Raw genomic sequence first — 18490 nt, 5'->3', positions numbered from 1 at the left:
AAGGCAGCTGGCTTCCGCGGTTCCCCAGGAGCACCCACCGCTCCTCAGAAGGTGGCCGGTTCAGAGTCCCTGTGGTGCTGGCTGGGACTCGGGAGCCCGGCCCTGGGAGCCCCACTGCCCGTCAGTAGAGGTTGCACTTGGCTGGATGATGGACCAAAGGTCTGACTCTGAAGGCAGCTCCCAAGATAGAGGGAAGAGACAGAGCAAGTCATGAGCCGATGCAGGAAACCTGTCAACGAGGCTGAACTGGCTGCAGCCATGAAGGGCCGAGGGGGTAGGGAGAGCCAGGCCGCGTGACCCTGGCCCCTCCGGAGCATGGCCGAGGGAGGCTGCTCTGCTCAGCGCCTAGCCCCTGCAGGGATGCCCCCTCCCCGGGTTTCATCCCACCCTCCCTCCAAGGAGCTGAAGGCCTGAGTGGCTGATGAGCAAATGGCCCCGTTGCAAAGCTCCCGGGGGAGGGACCCCCCAGCCCAGGAGTCGGGCTCCCGGGGCCCCTGCAGGCTCAGGAGCTGAAGGGCTGCCTCTGCCTCCCCGCAGCAGCCGATCCCGAGGCCAAGGAGCGGCCCCGCAGCTCTGTCCGGGCGGCCCCAGCCTGCAGGGGAAGTGTCGGCACCCACAGCCTTGAGGACGGCGGTGGAGCTGGGGGTAGGTGGCGACATGGGGCCCGGACAGGCAGGGTGGGGGGTGTTTGTGTTCCCTGCCTGCCTCCACGGCTGTCTCATTCCTAGCCCCAACCCTCCACCAGCTCCCCCTCCAGAGACTTGAGGTGGGGATGAAGCGGAGAGAGGCTTCCTGGGCAGGAGCTGAGAGTTGCTCCTCCACCCTGCCCCCACCCCCTCTCCTTGGGAGTAGCCTAGCCAGAGGCTCTCTCATCCCTGGACTTCGGGACCCTGGACTTGGGGACTTTGGGACCAAAGTCCAGGGCCTCCTCCACCCCCCCCGGGGACCCCACAGCCTCTTTAGTCTGTCCTGGGCGGTGTGGTTTGTGCCCTCAAGAACCCGTGTGTTGGAAAATGATGCTAAACTTGCAACGGGAAGGGCAGTGGGGCCTCCAAAGGCCTTGAGGTCCAGGCTCCAAAATTGCCTAGGTGCTGCACCTCTGAGCCTAGCCAGTGAGATGACTCCCCGAGCCAATAAGCCTGTCCTCGGGCAGGAGATCTCCCTTGGGCAGGGGTCCAAAGCGGGGTCCAAAGCGAGTCTGAGACGGAGCGTTCACGCAGCCTCCTGCTTGCCTGCCTGCCTCTCTGAGCAGCCGTAGCGATGAGAGCGATGCCTTTGCCCGCAGGGCTCCTTCTCTGCGTTGATCTGTGCAGCAACCCCGCCTCTCTCCCCAGCAGGTCCCAGCGAGGCCGGTGAGGTGCCAGTCCGTTTAGCTCCTGGGGAGAGGCAGGCGGGTGATGGGACTTCCCTTCCGGAGACGCCCAACCCCCATATGGTGAGCCACTTTGCCAGCTGGCCTGTGAGGGAAGAGGGCCAGTGGGGTGGGTGGGGGTGGGTGGGGGGAGAAGCGGCTGGCTGGGCACCCGAGCGTCAGCTTCCTTCTGCCTGCAGATGTCAGCTGTCTACGCAGAACTGGAAACCCGACTGACCACTGGCTTTCGAGGCAAGCTGGGCAACTTATCTGTGCACCGGGCATCACCTCCAGTCCCAGAGCAAGGAAACCCCGCAGGTAAACTCCTCCCTGTCTTGGCTGGAGAGGCATTTGGTGAGTTCTGCTTGGGAGGGGGCTGGCGCACAGAGCTCTCCCTGGGGCACCGGCTCAAAGCAGAGCACCTGCTTTGCATGCAGGAGTCTCAGGATCAGTCCCTGTTAGCATCTCCAGCTGAAGGATCTCAGGTAGCCGAGCTGGGAAAGGCCTCTTTCGCTCTCTGTCTGAGATCCCGGAGCCTGGGCCACGCTCCCATGCACGTGACGTCACGTGCAAGCGGGGTGTCCAAGCGAGCTCTCCCCCGTCCATTTCAGGCAGCGCTTGCTGCCTGACAGCATTTATTTTCCTTTCTCTCCCTCGCTGGAGGGAGAGAAAGGGAAGTAAAGGCTGTCAGGCAGCAAATGCTGCCTGAAATGGATGGGGAGAGCTCATTCTGGACTCTCCGGAGCCCGAGCCATGGCCCCTTACGGGCTTCAGTGGCCTTTCCCATTGGCGGCCTGGGTTCTTTGAACCCGTTTGCACAATGGCACCCGCCTCTGGTACCCGGGGTGGGGGTGAGTTCCCAGTGGCCTCCCATCCAGACCCAGACCTGCCTAGCTTCCGAACGATGGCCACCCCATGCCCAGCCCGCCTCCTTCTGCACCCTCTGCAGGCGCACGGAAGGCGGGGATGACCATCTCCTGGCAGAACGCCCTCCCACCTGGCCAGCCGTGCTATTACCACCCGCCTGGCGGCCTGCCCTCTCCCAGCAGCACGGAGTCCAACCCCTACGTCAGCCTGGACAGCAGCCCCTCCCCCTCCCCCAAGCACGCGGACTACACGCTCAGCCCGCTCTCTCGGAGGAAGAAGCTCTTCACGTTTTCACGCCCACCCCGCAGCCGGGACACGGACCGCTTCCTGGATGCTCTGAGTGAGCAGCTGGGACACAGGATCACCATCGTGGACGATTTCCTCACCCCTGAGAATGACTACGAGGAGGTGAGTCAGTGCGCACGCTGGCAGGAGGGCCGGGGGCCGGAGCTCGCCTGAGATCTGCGCTCTCTGACCCAGAAGATTGCCCCCCCTAATCCTAGTTTTCTGGAGGCTGGGAGGATTGGCCAAGGAGAACTGTTCTTGCAAGTAGGACGTTTGGGGCATACTGAGATGACCGGCAGTGACCACTGATCTGCCTCGGTTCTTTCCGAGGAAAGAACCAGGAAATCCGAGGACAGCCCAAAGGAACACGCTGAATTTCCAAGAGGCCGCTGGAAGAATGCGTCAGGGAAGTCAGGGAAATGGCTTGCTTGCCATGTGGTCTCTGAGGACCACTATGTGGCCGGCAGTGACATCTGCAGGTTGCTAAGCAGGGTCCAAGCGGACTCTGCCATCCATGCATTCCTGTCGCCACTCAGAAGTCCAGCTGATTCGTAAAGAGATGAGGACGGAAGGGGCAGTTTAGCAGGATCTCTGATTAGCCTTCAGCCACTGTGGCTGGGGATGATGGGAGTTGTAGTCCAACGACATCTGGGGACTCAAGGCTAGGCAGCCCTCTCCTTCTCTCCTTCCCCTGCGTCTGGAGTGCTGACACACCCCATCATGCCGGCAAGAGTGTCCCGCTACGCCCTTCGCCTCTCCTGGGGTGGGGCCTCCCTCAGCCTCCTGTCCTCCGGCTTCTCTGGGGCTGCCCCCTCTAAGCGCTCTCGCCTCTTGCTTGCTTCTCTCGCCCCAGATGAGTTTCCAGGATGACCAGGGCAGCTACGTCACCCACGACAGGAGCAGTGCCAGCGAGGACCTGAGCAGCAGCAGCGAGGGCAGCTCCTTGACCTACTCCACCTTGTCCGACCACATCCCGCCGCCCCCCATCAGCCCGCCCCCACCCCCACCCCCACCGCCCTCCCAGGAGCCCAAGGAGGAGCCTCCTCGGAGCAGCGCAGCCCCTGCCAAGATGCCCTCTTCTCCTGCTCCCCACCCCAACCCCTCCCTCGGCGGCCACCCCCAGCCGGCCCCTCCCCCCCCACCGCCTCCCCCTCCTCCCCCCATGCCCTGTGGGCCTCCACTGGTGCCTCGGGGCATCGTCGTCCACCGCAGGAGCGAGTCCAACCACATGAGCGTCAAGCGCCTGCGCTGGGAGCAGGTGGAGAACTCCGAGGGCACCATCTGGGGCCAGGTACGAGGGGCAAAGGCAGACACCCGGGGCGACTGCCATGGCTCAGAGCAGAGAGTTCCGCCGCTGTGGCCAGTGTGTCCGCTTCCTGCGTGGCCTTTTGCTCTTCTGTGAGGGGTCTGTGGCGGATGGTCTGGAGACAACACTGAACGGAACTGAGCAGGCAGTCCTGAATGAGGTCTCAGGATCCGGCAGCAGCTTCATGTGTTCTTGGGTGTCCCCAGGAGCGCTATGGCAAACAGAATGGGGTGTCCCTCTTTCCCCCCTCCAGTCTGGAGGCCTTCAACCTCAGTAAAAGCAAGAAAAGGGCCGGGTGCTCCTGACCATGTGAAGGTCAAGTTGTGCCATTGAGTTGGTGTCGACACCCACAGAGCGTGTGGCCAGAGCAGGCATGTAGGGAGACAGAATGGAGCATGTTTCCAGCCAGATCCTAGTTTAAAACACTCAAAAGCTAGTTTATTTAAGTAGATATAAAGCATTGGACAGTTAACAGGCCAATAAAGCACAAGGGTTATACTGCATGAGTGAGATACCATTCTTCCTGCCTGTTGGACAGGAGGCTCAGTAGTTTTTAGGTCTTAAGTTGAAGTTCAGAAAACAAAAGCTTGCATTGCGGTGAAGTCTGCATGTTCCCAGGAGCCATGCAGCCTGGTCTCCGCTAACAAAGCTCAACTAACACCCAAGTCACATGAGTTGCCTCTTACAAAGCTAAACCAGCAACCAAGCTGAACGCTTCTCCCTCCAAGTAGCAGCTTTCCTAACAAAAGGAGCAAGTTTCCTAATAGATAGGACACCCACAAAGGTACACCAAGGCCAGGCCAAAATTTGGCTTTCGATTTGAGGGAAGTTACACTACGAAACCGGAATGGGTTTTTAAGCCGAACAAAGGCCCATGCCATCACATCCTCCGCCCGATTTGAGCACCTGGTTCCCATTTCAAAGGTCCCGTCCAGCACAACGGACTTGGCTGGTGCTCCTCTGTCTCCATCTGTTGCAAAAAAGTCTTAAGGGCACAAAGTCTAATGAGGCGGTTTTCTTTCCTGGACTTATGATAACTCTTGGTAAACCTGTTGCTCGGTTTGAAACCCTTCTCTCTCCCGCACACGGCTTTGATGGGGATGCCAAGGGGGAGTTTGGCCCTGGCCTTGGGTGACCGCTGGGTCGGTGACTGTGTCCTCCTTTGTGCAGCTCGGGGAGGACTCGGACTACGACAAGCTGAGCGACATGGTCAAGTACCTCGACCTGGAGCTGCATTTTGGAACCCAGAAGCCAGCAAGTGAGTCCTGCGTTTCTCCGCCTCCGTTCCCCTCATGGTGCTGGGGGCTCCTCTCTCCCAGAGGTGGCCTGGGGGTGTCTGCTAGGGAAACGAGAGAACCGTGAGCAGCTCAGGCTTGGCTCAGGGCACTCCAAAGGCAGAGGCCACCAGCATCTTGCCCTGGCCAAGTGAATCCTCCCCTCCACCCCCAAGGTCCAAAGAAAGCCCAGCGGCTGCTCTGGCTCTGCCCTTGCTGAGAGTCAGTCCATGCATGGTGGGCTTTTCTTTCTCACCTCTCCAGCTGGAGAGAGAGTGCCGGGGCGGGGGGGGGGGGGAGGGCCTTGTTTTTGCACTCTGTGAAAATCTTCACCCCACTCCCAGCTTGGGATCACCCCTTGTGGAGGCTCAGGGCAAGGCTGAGGCCAGACCTCACTCTCTGCGGGAGGGGAGCCGTCCTGGCCAGGGAAGATTTTTCAGCCCAACTGGGTGGAACTCGGGTGCCTTCCTGACCCCTGGCGGGGGGTGGGGTGTGTGTGCACTGATGTGCACCTGAGCATCTTGCTGCTGATGCTGCTTCCCGAGAGAGAGAGCGGATGCAGCCCAAGAGACCTACTTGGCACATCACAGCAGGCTGCGCAATGTCGCTCCCCACCTCTGGCTGCTGCTGACCCAGGGGCTGTGTGGCGTTCCCCTCCCGGCCTGCCTTCCGCGGCTGCTCGGGGTTCCTTCTCTGCCCTGCTGTCTCTCATGCATGCCCCTCACCTTGGAGCTTTTCTCCTGCATCCAGATGGCTGCATGGTTGCCTTTCTGTGGGAGGAGGGGTGGGGGTCTGAGCAGCAGCGCCTGGTTGAAAGACAGGAAACAGAGGGTAGGTCTCAATGGAGAGTTTTCACAATGGAGGGAAGTAAGAAGTGGGGTCCCCCGGGGATCTCTCCTGGGACCGGTGCTTTTTCATTTATTCATCAGTGTTTCACGGGGGCAATTCTTCTCCATTGTCTGGGATTTCCTGGGGATCTCATGTCTTGTCTTGCCTTTTACAGCCGAGCTCCTGCTCTCCCTCCCGCCTGGGGGTGCAGTGGGCGCACTCCTTGTGTGTGGGATGCAAGGACCCCCCCTGCCCCGCCCAGCATGCCCCACCCCAGCCTTGTGGCTCCAGTTGCCTCCCCCCACAGCCCTGCCTCTCCCTGCTCTCCCCGTCCTTCATCCCGCCCGCCTTGCCTTCCTTCCTGGAGTCTTCCGAACCCCACCCTTACCTCTGATTACATCTTTCAGTTTCTCTTCCAGAGCCCTGCCCCTTGCCAGAGTCCTTTAAAAAGAAAGACGTGGTTGAGATTCTCTCGCACAAGAAGGCCTATAACACGTGTAAGTAGCGTCCTGGGCGCCGGCAGCACTCAGAGCAGGTCCAGGGGCTCAGAGGCGTGGAAAGGTAAAGGGGGGGGCACCAGCGAGGCCAGGGCTCTCCGCAGACCAGGCAAGCCCCCTTTGGGTTCAAGGCTGGCCTGCCAGTGCCGGGGTATCGTGCCGGGTGTGGAGGCAGCCACGGGCAGCAGTCCTCTGCCGCGCGGCAAGGCTTGGGGGGCCCCCTTCATGGGCCGTGTGGCGCCCGTGCTTCGGCCAGAGCTGGTCATCTTCTGGAGAGTTCAGCCCAGATGGGCTCATAGAGCTTTCCGGCTTGGAACTGGTGGCCTCTAGGAGGTGGGGAGTGATCGTGAGCCGGCCCCCCAGCTCACCTGCTGCCCTCCCCAATTCCATCGTTCTTTTGGCAGCGGCACTGCTGGGAGTGCCTCGGGGCTGCCGCGTGCCCTGTCCTCCCCGGGAGGCTGCAGAGTGCGGGCGAGGCTGCCTGCCTTCACTCTGTAGCGCCTGCTGGGCAGAAGAAGACCCTGTCCTCGGGCCACTGCCTGCAAAATCCCCCCAAGCGGGATGGCGGCATCAGGGGGACGGCTTTTCGGCTCAGCTCAGGCTTCTGTCCGTGCTGGCGCCTGCTCTGTGCACCTCCCCGCCCCCCCGAGGTGTGTCCAGTGGCCACCCTGACGGGTTCCTCCTCCTCTGCCCAGCCATCCTGATTGCCCACCTCAAGCTCTCGCACATTGAGCTACGCCAAATCCTTCTGAGCATGGAGAGCGGCCGCCTGGAGGCCTCCCACATCAAGCAGCTGCTGCTCTATGCGCCGGATGCAGAGGAGGTGCAGCAGTACCAGAGCTACCAGGGCAGCCCCAGCAAGCTGAGCGAGCCGGACCAGTTTGTCCTGCAGGTGAGTCGACAGGCGCAACGGTGTCTCATGGAGGCAGGAACTCCCATCCCGCATTATGGGCAGCAGGGAGGTTGTCAGAGAGCTGAGGCCTGGGTGCCTCGACTTGCCCCACCGAGGGCCGGCCGTTGACCTGTTATTGGAGGGGTCCCATTCTAACGCCCAGGGACAAACACACCTCCTTTCCCCAGAACTGCTCTCTGACAGCAAGGCCAGGCAAGGTCTTTGCAAGAGACCCTGGACTGTGGCTGCTGCCTGAATACTCTCTGCAGAACGGTTTCTGCCTGGGGGAGTCAAAGGAGTTAGTTCTTCTCCGCTCCAGAAATGCCCACATCTCACAAGAAACAGCTCAACCATTTCACAAGCACTTGACACCAAAAAACGGAAGTGTGATAAACACAAACTGGAGTCCCTACGGGCTGTCCACACAGACCAGGGGCTTTCCCATGGGAAAAGTGCAGGCTTCATCTCCCCGACTTCCCCCCCCTCCCCACACACCACTGTCCATCTACGCCCCACATTCCCCCCTCCGCTGCCGACATATCGCTCCTTCGTTCCTGCCTCATGTGTGGCAGCCAAGGGTCACCCACCCAGAGGCATGAACCTGGTGCCAATAAGATAGAATATGTTTAGAAAACCGATGTAACCTGGGGTGTTTCAGGACTTGGTGACATTTTGAGAAGTGGCCCAAGGGTTGTTCCGGTTCCCTTGCCCTATTCAAGCCAATGGCTCGCAAGTGTTGGTGAAGTTCTGCAGAGCCAGAGCATGGCCGGCTTGACAACCCTGACGCTCCGGAAGGGGCCACTTTGGCTGCATCTTGCTGGGCTGGCCCTTCCCATCCTGGTCCTCCTTTGGTCTTCCAGATGCTTTTGGTCCCTGAATACAAAACCCGGCTGCGCAGCCTCCACTTCAAGACCACCTTGCAGGAGAAGACTGAAGAGATCATGGCCAGCTATGAGTGCATCTACAGCGCCTCCCTGGAGCTGAAGAACAGCAAGAAACTGGCAAAGATCTTGGAGGTCAGCAGAGCTCTTTCTGTGGCTAGCAGTAGCCTCTAGGTGGCAGCCACATCCTGCCAAACCAGAATTTGTGGTGGCATCTCAGTTCCTGGTATAAGGCCTGGTCTACTCCTGTCCCAGAAGTGAAGGTCAAGCAGGCTGCACCACTCCATACCATGGATGGGGGGAGCCTTTTTAAAAAAAACCAAAAACACTATTCCCCCACATAAAACATTCCCTGCAAGTAGAACACTAGCATAATAGGGAGAAAGCTCAGCATGTTCCCTGCTACTTATTGCAGCGAACCTTTGGTGCAAGGGAGAATTTAAAAAATGTGATCCCTCCAGCTGCAGTCTCATGTGGTTGGCCTCAGAATTCATCCCCACCTTGGCTTGCTGTATGGGTGGACCAGGCCCCCATCCCAGCCACGCAAGCAAGCACAGGTTGCTGCAGCCAGCCTGCCGTCGTGTGGGCCATGCAACATTCAGCAAGGGGCCACTGCTAGTATTGCGAGCATGTCTCCCACTAGCTGGAAGCACTGAAGAGTTCATGATGGGGCGAGACGTTGGGCTTGTTAGCAGAAGGGCCCGGCCAGGGTCGGAGAGCACGCTCCTGGGCGCTTTCCAGAGTAGACCTTGCAACGGGGTCATGGCGGGTCTCAGAAGTGTGCTTCCACACTTCCTGTGTTGTGACACCACAGTCCCTACGCTGGCGACAGGGTGCCAATGACATTTCCAATGCCTTGTTTCATATTTAATCGCTGCGATATAGTGCTAGGACGTCGTGTATCCTGCGTGAAAAAGTTGCTGTTTTCTCAGGTTCTTAGTTTCCACGGGACGGCTCCCCCTGCTCTTGGCGTTCCGAATGCGACTTGCCTGAGTGGAGGCATTTTGCTGCTGTTGAGCAGCTAGTCAGGAAAGTGCCTTGGTCGGTTGTTGTGAACACTCCAAACATTAAGATAGAAGGAGGGAAGTCTGATTTTGTGGGAGGCGGGAGCTGGGTCTGGGAGCTTCCCCCCCCCCCCGCAATGTCGGTATAAAGCGAGGGGCAGAATCGGGGTCGGGTGTGCTCGTCCAACCAGCCCCCACCTCCCCCCCCCCAACTGCCAGGCTCCCCTCCTCCTCCTCCTCCTCCCTTCATAGGTGGAGTTCTCATGACTGCCAGCTCTCCAGCCCTGGCCAGGCGCTCCTCTTGCTTGCTGGCGGTCGGGTGGATGAGCCTGTTGGCTCTCATGCCTGCATTGAGGTACACCCAGGAGAAACCTCCTCCACACACCACGACGCTTGTTGTTGTTTCCCTTTCTGAAGCCCAAGTGAGGATGAGGCCTCGTGCGAGAGCGGTCTGAGCAAAACCCCTCTGCTGCCTGCCCAGCCGGTCCTTCGAGGGTCTTCCTGTCATTTCCCTCTCTTGGGAGTGGCTCACACGGGGCTTTGGAAGCCCTTCAACTCGCATCTCCTCCTCCGGAATGGAGCAGGGGTGCATTCACATACCAGCCAGATTTACCCCCAAGTCCCCGCAAGTTATCGGGGAGCAGTTCACACACAATTCGAGTTTTTCATTGCGTGTGAGAGCGTAGCCCAATTTCTATCCAGGGTAAAACAATTCACTATTTGCGTCAAATTTTTTTGGACAACTTCGAGTTCACAGTAAAGCCGCCCAGGAAACTTGTGGCAAAGCCTGCTGTGTGTCCAAGTCCCAGATCTGTCGGGGACATGATCTCTGCAGCCCATAGGACAAGCTGAACTCCCCTGCGGAGAAAGCAGCTGGGGAGGGAGTGGGAGTGGGAGGGCAGCTGGCAGGGAAGGGTGAGCCGGCCTCCCCCCCCCCCGCCTTTCCCCTCAAAACCACCCCAGACTCTCCGGGCGGCTTTCCTTGAATGTGGAGCTGGCACCAGGAGGGCATCATTACATCCGCCGGCCCGTAATGTGTCGTTTGCCCCTGCAGAACAAGGCAGGACGTGACAAGAAGGATTTCTAAATGATACTTTGTTCCTGTTAATGATGCCGTGAAAGACGCCTGCCCCACGAGGCAGAGGCATTCGCTGGCTACCAATTAACTCCGGGTTACGAGCGAAACGTGCCCCTCTGGGGGCTGGAGGCCGGCCGCTGCCTGGGGGGAGCCTCTGCTCCCGTGACTTGTGGCCCGCAGCTCATCTTTGACCCAGTGTGTGTGGGGGGTCGGGGGGAGAAGAGGTGTGTGTGTGTGTGTGTGTGTGTGTGTAGGGCCAGGGCCAGGTCCAGAACCTGCCTTCCTGATGGGAAGCGCTGCCCAGTGCCGCAAAGCAATGCTGGGCAGGCAGAGTTGGAAAGAGCTGAGGTGGCCGGTCGGGGTGGCCTCTTTGGGCCCCGTTTGTGGATGGGGCCCTGGCCCTTCTAGCTCCGACTGGCTCTCCAGGGACTGCAGCAGAGAGAGAGAGACCATCTGCCCGTAGAGCAGGTGCTCTGCTGCTGAGCGACTGAGTCTCCCCTTGTTTAGGGAGCAGAGGTTGGCTGCTCTGGCAGGCAGCAGCAGCATCCCAGGGCCTTAGGCAGAGAGAGGCCCTTTCCCGCCCCCGGATGGAGCCTGGGGCCTCCTGCATGGAAAGCACCACGGAGCGAAGGGTCCTCCTTGAGCCCCTCTCTGGGGCAGCTCCGGGTTTCCCACTTTGGGCCCCCAGAAGTTGCTGGCTTGGGACTCCCCTCACCCGTAGCCGCAATGGCCTTCAGCCATGGCCACCTGGCCCATCCACATCTGGGGATGACGCAATGTTGGGGACCCCTCCTCCAGACCCCCTGCCAAGCCCTCCAACCTCTTAGAGCCTCTTTCCCTCCTGCTCAGGTAGCCATGGCCCCCAGACCACCCAAACAGTCGAGCCCGGGGGGCGCCCAAGGAGGCACAACTGCCTCTGCTTCCCAGCAGAAACCCGGGTGGCCCCTCTCTTCCTTCTTTCCTTCCTTCCCTCCCTGTCTGAGAGCCACACGGTTAGCCATGCAGCTCCACCTGGTGAGTGGCCAGCCTGCAGGCAGCGTGGCTCTCAGGCGGGGGTGGAAGAGAGGAGAGCCACCCAAGCTCTTGCTGGGGAGCCGAGGCAGCTGGGCTTCCTTGGGCGGCCCCCTGGCTCATGAGGACGAGCCACTAGACTAGCATCCCTGCCTGTCCATGACTGCTGTTGGCTGGCACCTCTGTTGGGGCCACCACCTCTCCTCCCCTCAGCCCTGCAAATGCATGTCTGTGCACATGCCGGGTCATCAGGAAATGCCGAGGCTGGGGGAGCTTGGGGGCTGATCCCGGGGGTCCGAGTTGCAGATGCTGATCTGGCGGGGAGGTGGGTGGGGCAAGTGGTGTCTTTGGGCGGGAGCTGGAGTCGGTGGCCCCCGGACCAGAGCAAGCAGGGGCCCATCCCGTGCTGCTGCTTCCTGCCTCCCACAGTGGCTGCAAAGAAGCTGCTTTATCTGTTGTTCCCTCTTTGCAGTTCGTGCTGGCCATGGGCAACTACCTGAACCACGGGCAGCCCAAGACCAACAAAACCACCGGCTTTAAAATCAACTTCCTCACGGAGGTACCTGGCGTCAGACCTTCCTTGGGAGTGTGTGTGTGTAGCTTAAAGCGGCAGGGGGTTCCCAGCCTTGGATTCCCTGCCGATGATGTTGGGGCACAACAACTCTTGGGGACCCCTTGCCCAGACTCATGACAGTATTGGGCTTTTTGTGGATTGGAATGGTAAGCCACTTAATGGGATATAAATACATTACTATGACGGCGGTGACTATTTATATACTGCTTTTCAACAAAGTTTCCAAAGCAGTTTAGGGAGAGAGAGAGAGAGAGAGATGGCTACAATGCAATACAACACATGTATTTATTTCATGTGTTTAATGTGACCAGCACACACCTGTGCGTCCAAGCAGGGCGCATGCTTCCAAGCTGCCCCCTGCTGCAGCCACAAAGGTCAGACATCTCCCCACAATGCCGATGCCGAGCCGGCTACGTTCCCAGGCTGAGCACCCCTCAGTCGGGCACTTGGTGGCTCAGAGTCCCACTGACTGGTTCTGCTTTGCTTGTCTGCAGCTGAACACAACCAAGACCGTGGACGGGAAATCCACTTTCCTGCACATTCTTGCCAAATCACTGAGCCAACATTTCCCAGAACTCCTGGGGTTTGCCAAGGACCTGCCCACGGTGCCACATGCTGCCAAAGGTGAGCCACCCCGAATGGAGTGTCTGCTGCCATCACCTGGCTCTGTAGGGAAACAATGGGAGGAGAGCTGGTCTGGTGGGAGCAAGCAGGACTTGTCCCCTTAGCTAAGCAGGGTCCACCCTGGTTGCATGTGAATGGGAGACCTGATGTGTGAGCACTGCAAGATATTCCCCTTCGGTGATGGAGCCGCTCTGGGAAGGGCAGAAAGCTCCAAGTTCCCTCCCTGGCAGAGAGGCTGAGTTGTAAATCAGGAAACATCTTACTAAATGCCACCAGGAATATAAAAAAGGAGAAATCTATTCCCCGGATTTCCCCTTCTCTCTTTCCCTGTAATGTGTAACTTGCCTCACTCGTCTGAGTCATAGAAAGCAGTTGCTCTGTGACCCCTTTGCTCAGGGCATCCACTCTGCTGGTGACACAGCTAGGGAAGGTTCAACAGGTCAGTGAAAGAGCAGAGGCTTTGCAGGGATGCACTTTGGTCCCTGGCATTTTCAGTTACAAATGAATCTCAGAAGAACAGGAGAAGAGCCTTGCTGGATCAGGCCCAAGGAGGCCTATCCAGTTTAGCATCCTGTTCCACACAGTGGCCCACCAGATCCCTCTGCAAGAGTTATGTGCATGCCCTCTTCCCTGTGGTGGTTCTCCTGCAACTGGTATGGAGAGGTCTAGCCCCCAGACTCACAAGCCATTGATAGACCTCTCCTCCATGAATTTTTCTAAGCTCCTTTTAAAGCCATACAGGCTAGTTGCTGTTACCACATCTTGAGGCAGAGAATTCCATAGGTTAAAACTACTACTACTACTACTACTGATATTTATATACCGCTTTTCAACAAAGTTTGCAAAGTGGTTTACATAGAAAAATAAATAATAATAAACAAGTCCCTGTCCCCAAAGGCTCACAATCGAAAAAGAAACGTAAGGTAGAGACCAGCAACAGTCACTGGAGGGATGCTGTGCTGGGGTTAGAGAGGGCCAGTTGCTCTCCCCCTGCGAAACAGAAGAGAATCACCACTTTGGAAGGTGCCTCTTTGCTCAGTTAGCAGGGGCAACTATGCGCTGTGTGAAAAAGTACTTCATTTTATCGGCCCTAAAATTCCCAGTTTTCAGTTTCATGGGGTGACTGCTGGTTCTAGTGTTGTGAGAGAACGTGAGGCTGGAAGAGGGACAATCCTTCTTATCAGGGTGAGTCAGAGCTTGGTGGCCGAGCTTTGCAGGCAGAAAGTCCCAGGCTCAGCACTTGGCATCTGAGGTGATGGGAAAGATCCTTCTTGACCCAACAAGACCTCGGAGAGCTGCTGCCAGTCAGAGTAGACCACATGGGGCTTGATGGACCAATAACGTGGCTCAGCAGAAAGCAGCTCCCTCTGTCCACAGCCGTGCACGGGACTCCTGGCCTTTCTCTCCCTCTCAGTGCGATGCAACACGTCTGTGTTTCACACGGTAGACCCCTTGTAGGCGAGCAGTGTCACTTGGGAGGCTCTGGACACTGGCTTACAGGCCAGTGTGGGATTCTCCACGATGGGAGGAGAAGGAGCTGGGTCAGAATCCTCTTTTCCTCGCACTGTCTTTCCCTTAGTGAATCACAGGACATTAACCGCTGACCTCCATGACCTTCACACCACTGTCAGCGAGATTGAGATCGCCTGCCAGAAGATGGTGGATTCCTCCGAAGACAGGTTTGCGGCTGTGATGGACGTATCCTTTGGTTGAAAGGGCCAGTGAAGGGCAAAGAGCGGCTGCAGCCGACCCATGAATGTTGCCCCCCTCCCACCACCCCCATCACAAGAAGAAAGGCAGGATCCAAAGAGGACCGGCTCCTGCCCCTCTCACCTCCCTGTCTCAACTGCAGGCGGAAGGCCAGAGGGCCAGAGTAGCAGCAGGAACTTATGCTTTTGGGCCGGGGTGGGCAGCCTGAGGCTTTCCAGCTGTTGCTGGACTTTAATCACAAGTATTAGTTATATTAATTAATTATTATTATTATTACTTATTAATTCTTCTGCTTTTCAACAAAAAGTGCTCAAAGCAGTTTCCATAGAGAAAGAACAACCCTGTCCCCAAAGGGCTCACGCAATCTACCAGATAAAAGTGTATCCGACAGCCTCAGGTTCCTTCCTGCAGACTTTAGTGGTTCTCTTCCTCCGTGTTGGCAAAGCACAAGCCTCCCCCTCCCGGCTAAACCCCAACAGCGGCGGAGTTGATCCTTAGCGCTCCCTCTCGAGGCCTTCCTGGAGAGCGCCCACCCCACCATCGCGTCCCTGAGCGACCTTCAGCACAAGGCCATGGAAGAGTTCGGCAAAGTCCTGTCCTTCTTTGGAGAAGACTCCAAGGTCACCACCTCCGAAGCGTTCTTTGGCATTTTTGCGGAGTTCATGAGCAAGTTTGAGGTGAGCTCCTCCTGGTTGGTGGGTGGCCTGGTCTCCTTGCAAGTGTCAGCCAGGGGTGGTTTGCTTCCTCGTGTCCTGATGTGGGGGGGGGGAGGGATTGCTGCCTGGTTGAGATCATGTTTGGCTCTACCTGTAAAGTTTGGCTCAGCCGCCTTGGAAGAGGGCAGGGGTCTTCTTTGCCGCCGATGTCACTGTCTTGCGCCTGGGCAAGGCTACAGAAGAGCAGGCCATGATCTTGCTCAGGCCCTGGGTACTACGGATGCCCATCTAGAAGGTGTCCCGGACATGAGGCTGGAGGTCACGTGGGGCAGTCCGAGAGGGACGTGCTTTGCTCCCTGTGCGGCTCCTGAAGGCAGCTGCAGGCACAGGTGTGATCCGTACATTCCCTTCCGAGGAGCGAGAGCTGGGTTCTGGCTATTGCATCGGATTGTGCTGCTCATAGCTGGATACTTTCCCCTGTTGGGAACAAATGCTTGATTTGGCACAAGCACGAGGCAGCGTGTGGTGGCCCGGCCAGCTCTTCAGACAAACGGAGGAAGGAATTGTCCGGCCGTGAGCAGCGGAGCAGTTCTGAGAGCTGGCCCCGACCGGGAGAGGGGCGAGGGCCGAGCCTCTGGCCAAGCGGGTCCTCCTCCTCGGCCACCTTCTTCAGACCTGCAGCTCGCTCCATCATCACAATTCACTCTGGGGAGGTTTGTGTTGGGCTTGTGGCGAGATCCAGGGCCACGTGGCATTGGGGTGGCCCCTTTGCCCTGGGGGTGGAGCTGCCCCTTCTCCTTTGGACAGAGCCCCTCTCGCTCTCTCTCGTGGCTGGCTGCACATCAAGGATGGAGGCCCCTGGAAAGGCCTCCTGCCCTCACAGCCTGTCTGTGGGGTGTCCTGCCCTCTCTCCTCACTCTGCCTCCCTCTCTCCCTGCAGCGGGCCTTCAGCGACGTGCAGGCCGGAGAGCCCCCGCACAGCAGCCCCCCCCGGGCGACCCCGCCTCTGGCCTGGTGAGGGGGCGGCTCAGGGCAGCGTTGGGCACTGGTGCTTTCTTGCCAACCAAGTGCAATTGGACCTGGTCCAGGCTGGCGGTGAAGACAGGGCTGGTGGCCCCTCTGCCTGGATCAGCCACCGCCGCCGCCGGAGCCCGGAGGGTGATCTGGGGCTCAGGCAGGGGCTGGAGAAGAGGCCCCTCGGAAGCGTCTCTGGTGCTGGGCCTGAGCGAGCAACTCAGGCAGTGCCCTCGTCTGCAGCATCCCCCACCAGCCGCCCCCAGTTTCCACGGACTCCACAAGGGACAGAAGCTTTGCTCTCAGGACTGGCATTCCTGGGGCCCAGCAAACCCCAGAGCTGTGGCTCAAAACGCAGCAAGGCAGACCAACCGCCCCCCTCCCTGTTTGAAGGGCCTTTCTGACGGTTCTGCTGGGAATTCAGTCCAGGGCCTCCTTTGAGCTCTGCCCACATCCCTGCCAGAGGCAAGGTACCCCCCAGCCCCACCCCACCGTTTCTCTCCATGCAACTCCAGAGGAAGCAGCTGCATTGCGATCCTGGCCGAAACCACCACGGACTTGCCACCACCCAGTGCATTGAGTTCCAGCTCTGCCCATCCCCAGCTGCCAACCGTGGGCGCCTCCTCCAGTGCTTCAAGTGCCAGCTTGTTCCGCCCTTGTGTGATCCACCCACTCCGGCTTCCCTCGGCAGCCTGTCTCAGTGTGCAGCGGTCGATGCCACTCTCTGTCCTACAGAACATCTACCTTTCCCGAGAGCTGCCTTTCACGATGGGGAGGGTCATGACGGCTGCCTCCTTTTGCCCGCTTTTGTACCCTGACAAGGCAGCACGGAGGAGGACGCCAACCTCTCTGTGGTCTCCAGCTGGCATTGTCTGGTGAAGCTTCTCAAAGCCCGAGGAGGAGCTTCCCTTGAGAGCTGTGTCCATACATATGCCCAGACCCCTCTCTCTGTGCTCCCTCCCCCCCCACCCCCCGCACAATAAAGCTACACCCTCCTTGCAGCAAAGTCTGCTACAGGCAACTTGACATCCCTTTGACACTGTCTCTGAGCTGGTTCCACACTAGCCCTTCTGGCATGGACATCTTAATTCTCCCTCCGTTTTACGGAGAAGCCAGACAACGTCTTTGCCAAACAGTTGCATCCTGGGTTTTCTGTGCCATCCTCCTGGGTTTTGTCAGACCTGATTTGGGGTGACCCCCTCCCCGCACACACAACAGCTCTATTCTCTCCAGTGTGCACAGGCAGTGCACTGTTGAGGCTTTCCAGAGCGCCTCTGCTTTCCAAAATGCCCTCTTTGTGGAGCCAGCCCATTTCACGGCTTCCTGTTGGAGTGATGAAGAGCCTCTTAATTCTTTCATGGCCCCTTCCTGCCAGTTGCTTGAATCACTGATTGCCTCTCATTAACTCATACTATTTCACTATAACAATGAAAAGGGGGAGGGGGGAAGCAAGGAAACCAGGAATTAGAGTCTCCGCTCACCTTTCCAGCAGGAACAGAAACGGACATTGGATAAATTAAGCAGAAGCTATTTAAGGGGCAATCCTCATTAATCCTCCAGCCACATTTATTTTATTTATTTTATTTAACATATATACCACCCCAAACCTGTGTCGTCTCTGGGCAGTGTACAATCAAACAGAACAAATTAAAGCAAACAAAAAATGATTATCAGCAGGAAACCGTGATAGGGCAGGACCTGCATGGCAGAAACGTAAACTTCCTTTTGGGAAGGACCTTTGCTGGAAAGAATTGTTGAGTAAATGTGATGGGAGGTTCTTGGCCATGAGGCAGCCCATTGCTGGATAACATAGGGCTGTTTTAAGTGCTGCAGGGGGAGCCTCCGTTTCAATTCCATGGTCTCTAGGGTTGAAGCAACCTTGTGGCCAAACAACAACATTATTATTATTTATTTATTTCTTATTGATTTGATTTCCATACCGCCCTTCCAAAAATGGCTCAGGGCGGTTTACACAGAGAAATAATACATAAATAAGATGGATCCCTGTCCCCAAAGGGCTCACAATCAAAAAAGCAACATCAGATAGACACCAGCAACAGCCACTGGAGGGATGCCATGCTGGGGACGGAGAGGGCCAGTTGCTCTCCCCCTGCTCAATAAAGAGGATCACCACATTAAAAAGGTGCCTCTTGGCCCAGTGAGCAGGGATTGGCCCCAGATGCCCTGGATCCAAGACGGGCAACTTCTGTGATCAGCCATGGGCTTGGCATCTCCTGCCCATGTGTTATCCTGCCATGGCTGAGGTCTCCTCCTGTTGTCTCGAGAGCACGTGGGTCTTTGTTGATAATGCAAACTCAGCCTTTTGGCCTTGAGGGGCTGATCATTAACAGTTCACCTGCCAGCCAGGTCACCCACTCATTGATTGCTTTTAAAATCTGTGTCAATGGAAAGCAACCTCCGTTTGCTCTCTGCCCCAACACATGCACACGTTTCGTTGGATTGTTTCCCTTAAAACTCTCGGCATGAAATGATTTCTGGCACGTCCAGTAGGGGCGGGCATCAACCAGCCAGCATTAGGGAGATATGTGGGGATTTTAATTTCATTATGTATTTTGTTGGGGTTTCCCCCCCCCCCAAAAAATGACCCGCTGTTGCTTGCCCCAAGCCTCTGGGAAGA

At 57.8% G+C, this 18490-nt stretch overlaps 1 protein-coding gene across 8 annotated transcripts in view; it reads left to right on the top strand.

Moving 5' to 3' along the window:
* GRID2IP (Grid2 interacting protein) overlaps positions 1 to 16878 on the top strand; it is a 41954-nt gene extending 25076 nt beyond the window's left edge. For 3 of the 8 annotated variants that reach the window (XM_053275672.1, XM_053275673.1, XM_053275668.1), the window contains 14 exons: positions 538 to 645; positions 1335 to 1435; positions 1552 to 1669; positions 2301 to 2626; positions 3357 to 3794; positions 4980 to 5067; positions 6331 to 6408; positions 7104 to 7300; positions 8161 to 8316; positions 11747 to 11833; positions 12343 to 12472; positions 14052 to 14170; positions 14695 to 14859; positions 15779 to 16878. In XM_053275672.1, the coding sequence (XP_053131647.1) occupies positions 538 to 645; positions 1335 to 1435; positions 1552 to 1669; positions 2301 to 2626; positions 3357 to 3794; positions 4980 to 5067; positions 6331 to 6408; positions 7104 to 7300; positions 8161 to 8316; positions 11747 to 11833; positions 12343 to 12472; positions 14052 to 14170; positions 14695 to 14859; positions 15779 to 15856 (2189 nt within the window). In that variant the 3' untranslated portion in view covers positions 15857 to 16878. Of the gene's footprint in view, positions 1 to 537; positions 646 to 1334; positions 1436 to 1551; positions 1670 to 2300; positions 2627 to 3356; positions 3795 to 4979; positions 5068 to 6318; positions 6409 to 7103; positions 7301 to 8160; positions 8317 to 11746; positions 11834 to 12342; positions 12473 to 14051; positions 14171 to 14694; positions 14860 to 15778 lie in introns of all 8 variants that reach the window. The other 5 variants (XM_053275671.1, XM_053275666.1, XM_053275667.1 and 2 more) reach the window with 4 other exon arrangements.
* Positions 16879 to 18490: the final 1612 nt, after the last annotated feature.

This window comes from Hemicordylus capensis, chromosome 13, assembly GCF_027244095.1.
Source record: "Hemicordylus capensis ecotype Gifberg chromosome 13, rHemCap1.1.pri, whole genome shotgun sequence".
In the NCBI taxonomy this organism is placed as follows: domain Eukaryota; kingdom Metazoa; phylum Chordata; class Lepidosauria; order Squamata; family Cordylidae; genus Hemicordylus; species Hemicordylus capensis.
Note: the sequence above shows the minus strand (reverse complement) of the source record. Positions and strands in the feature narration are given on the sequence as shown.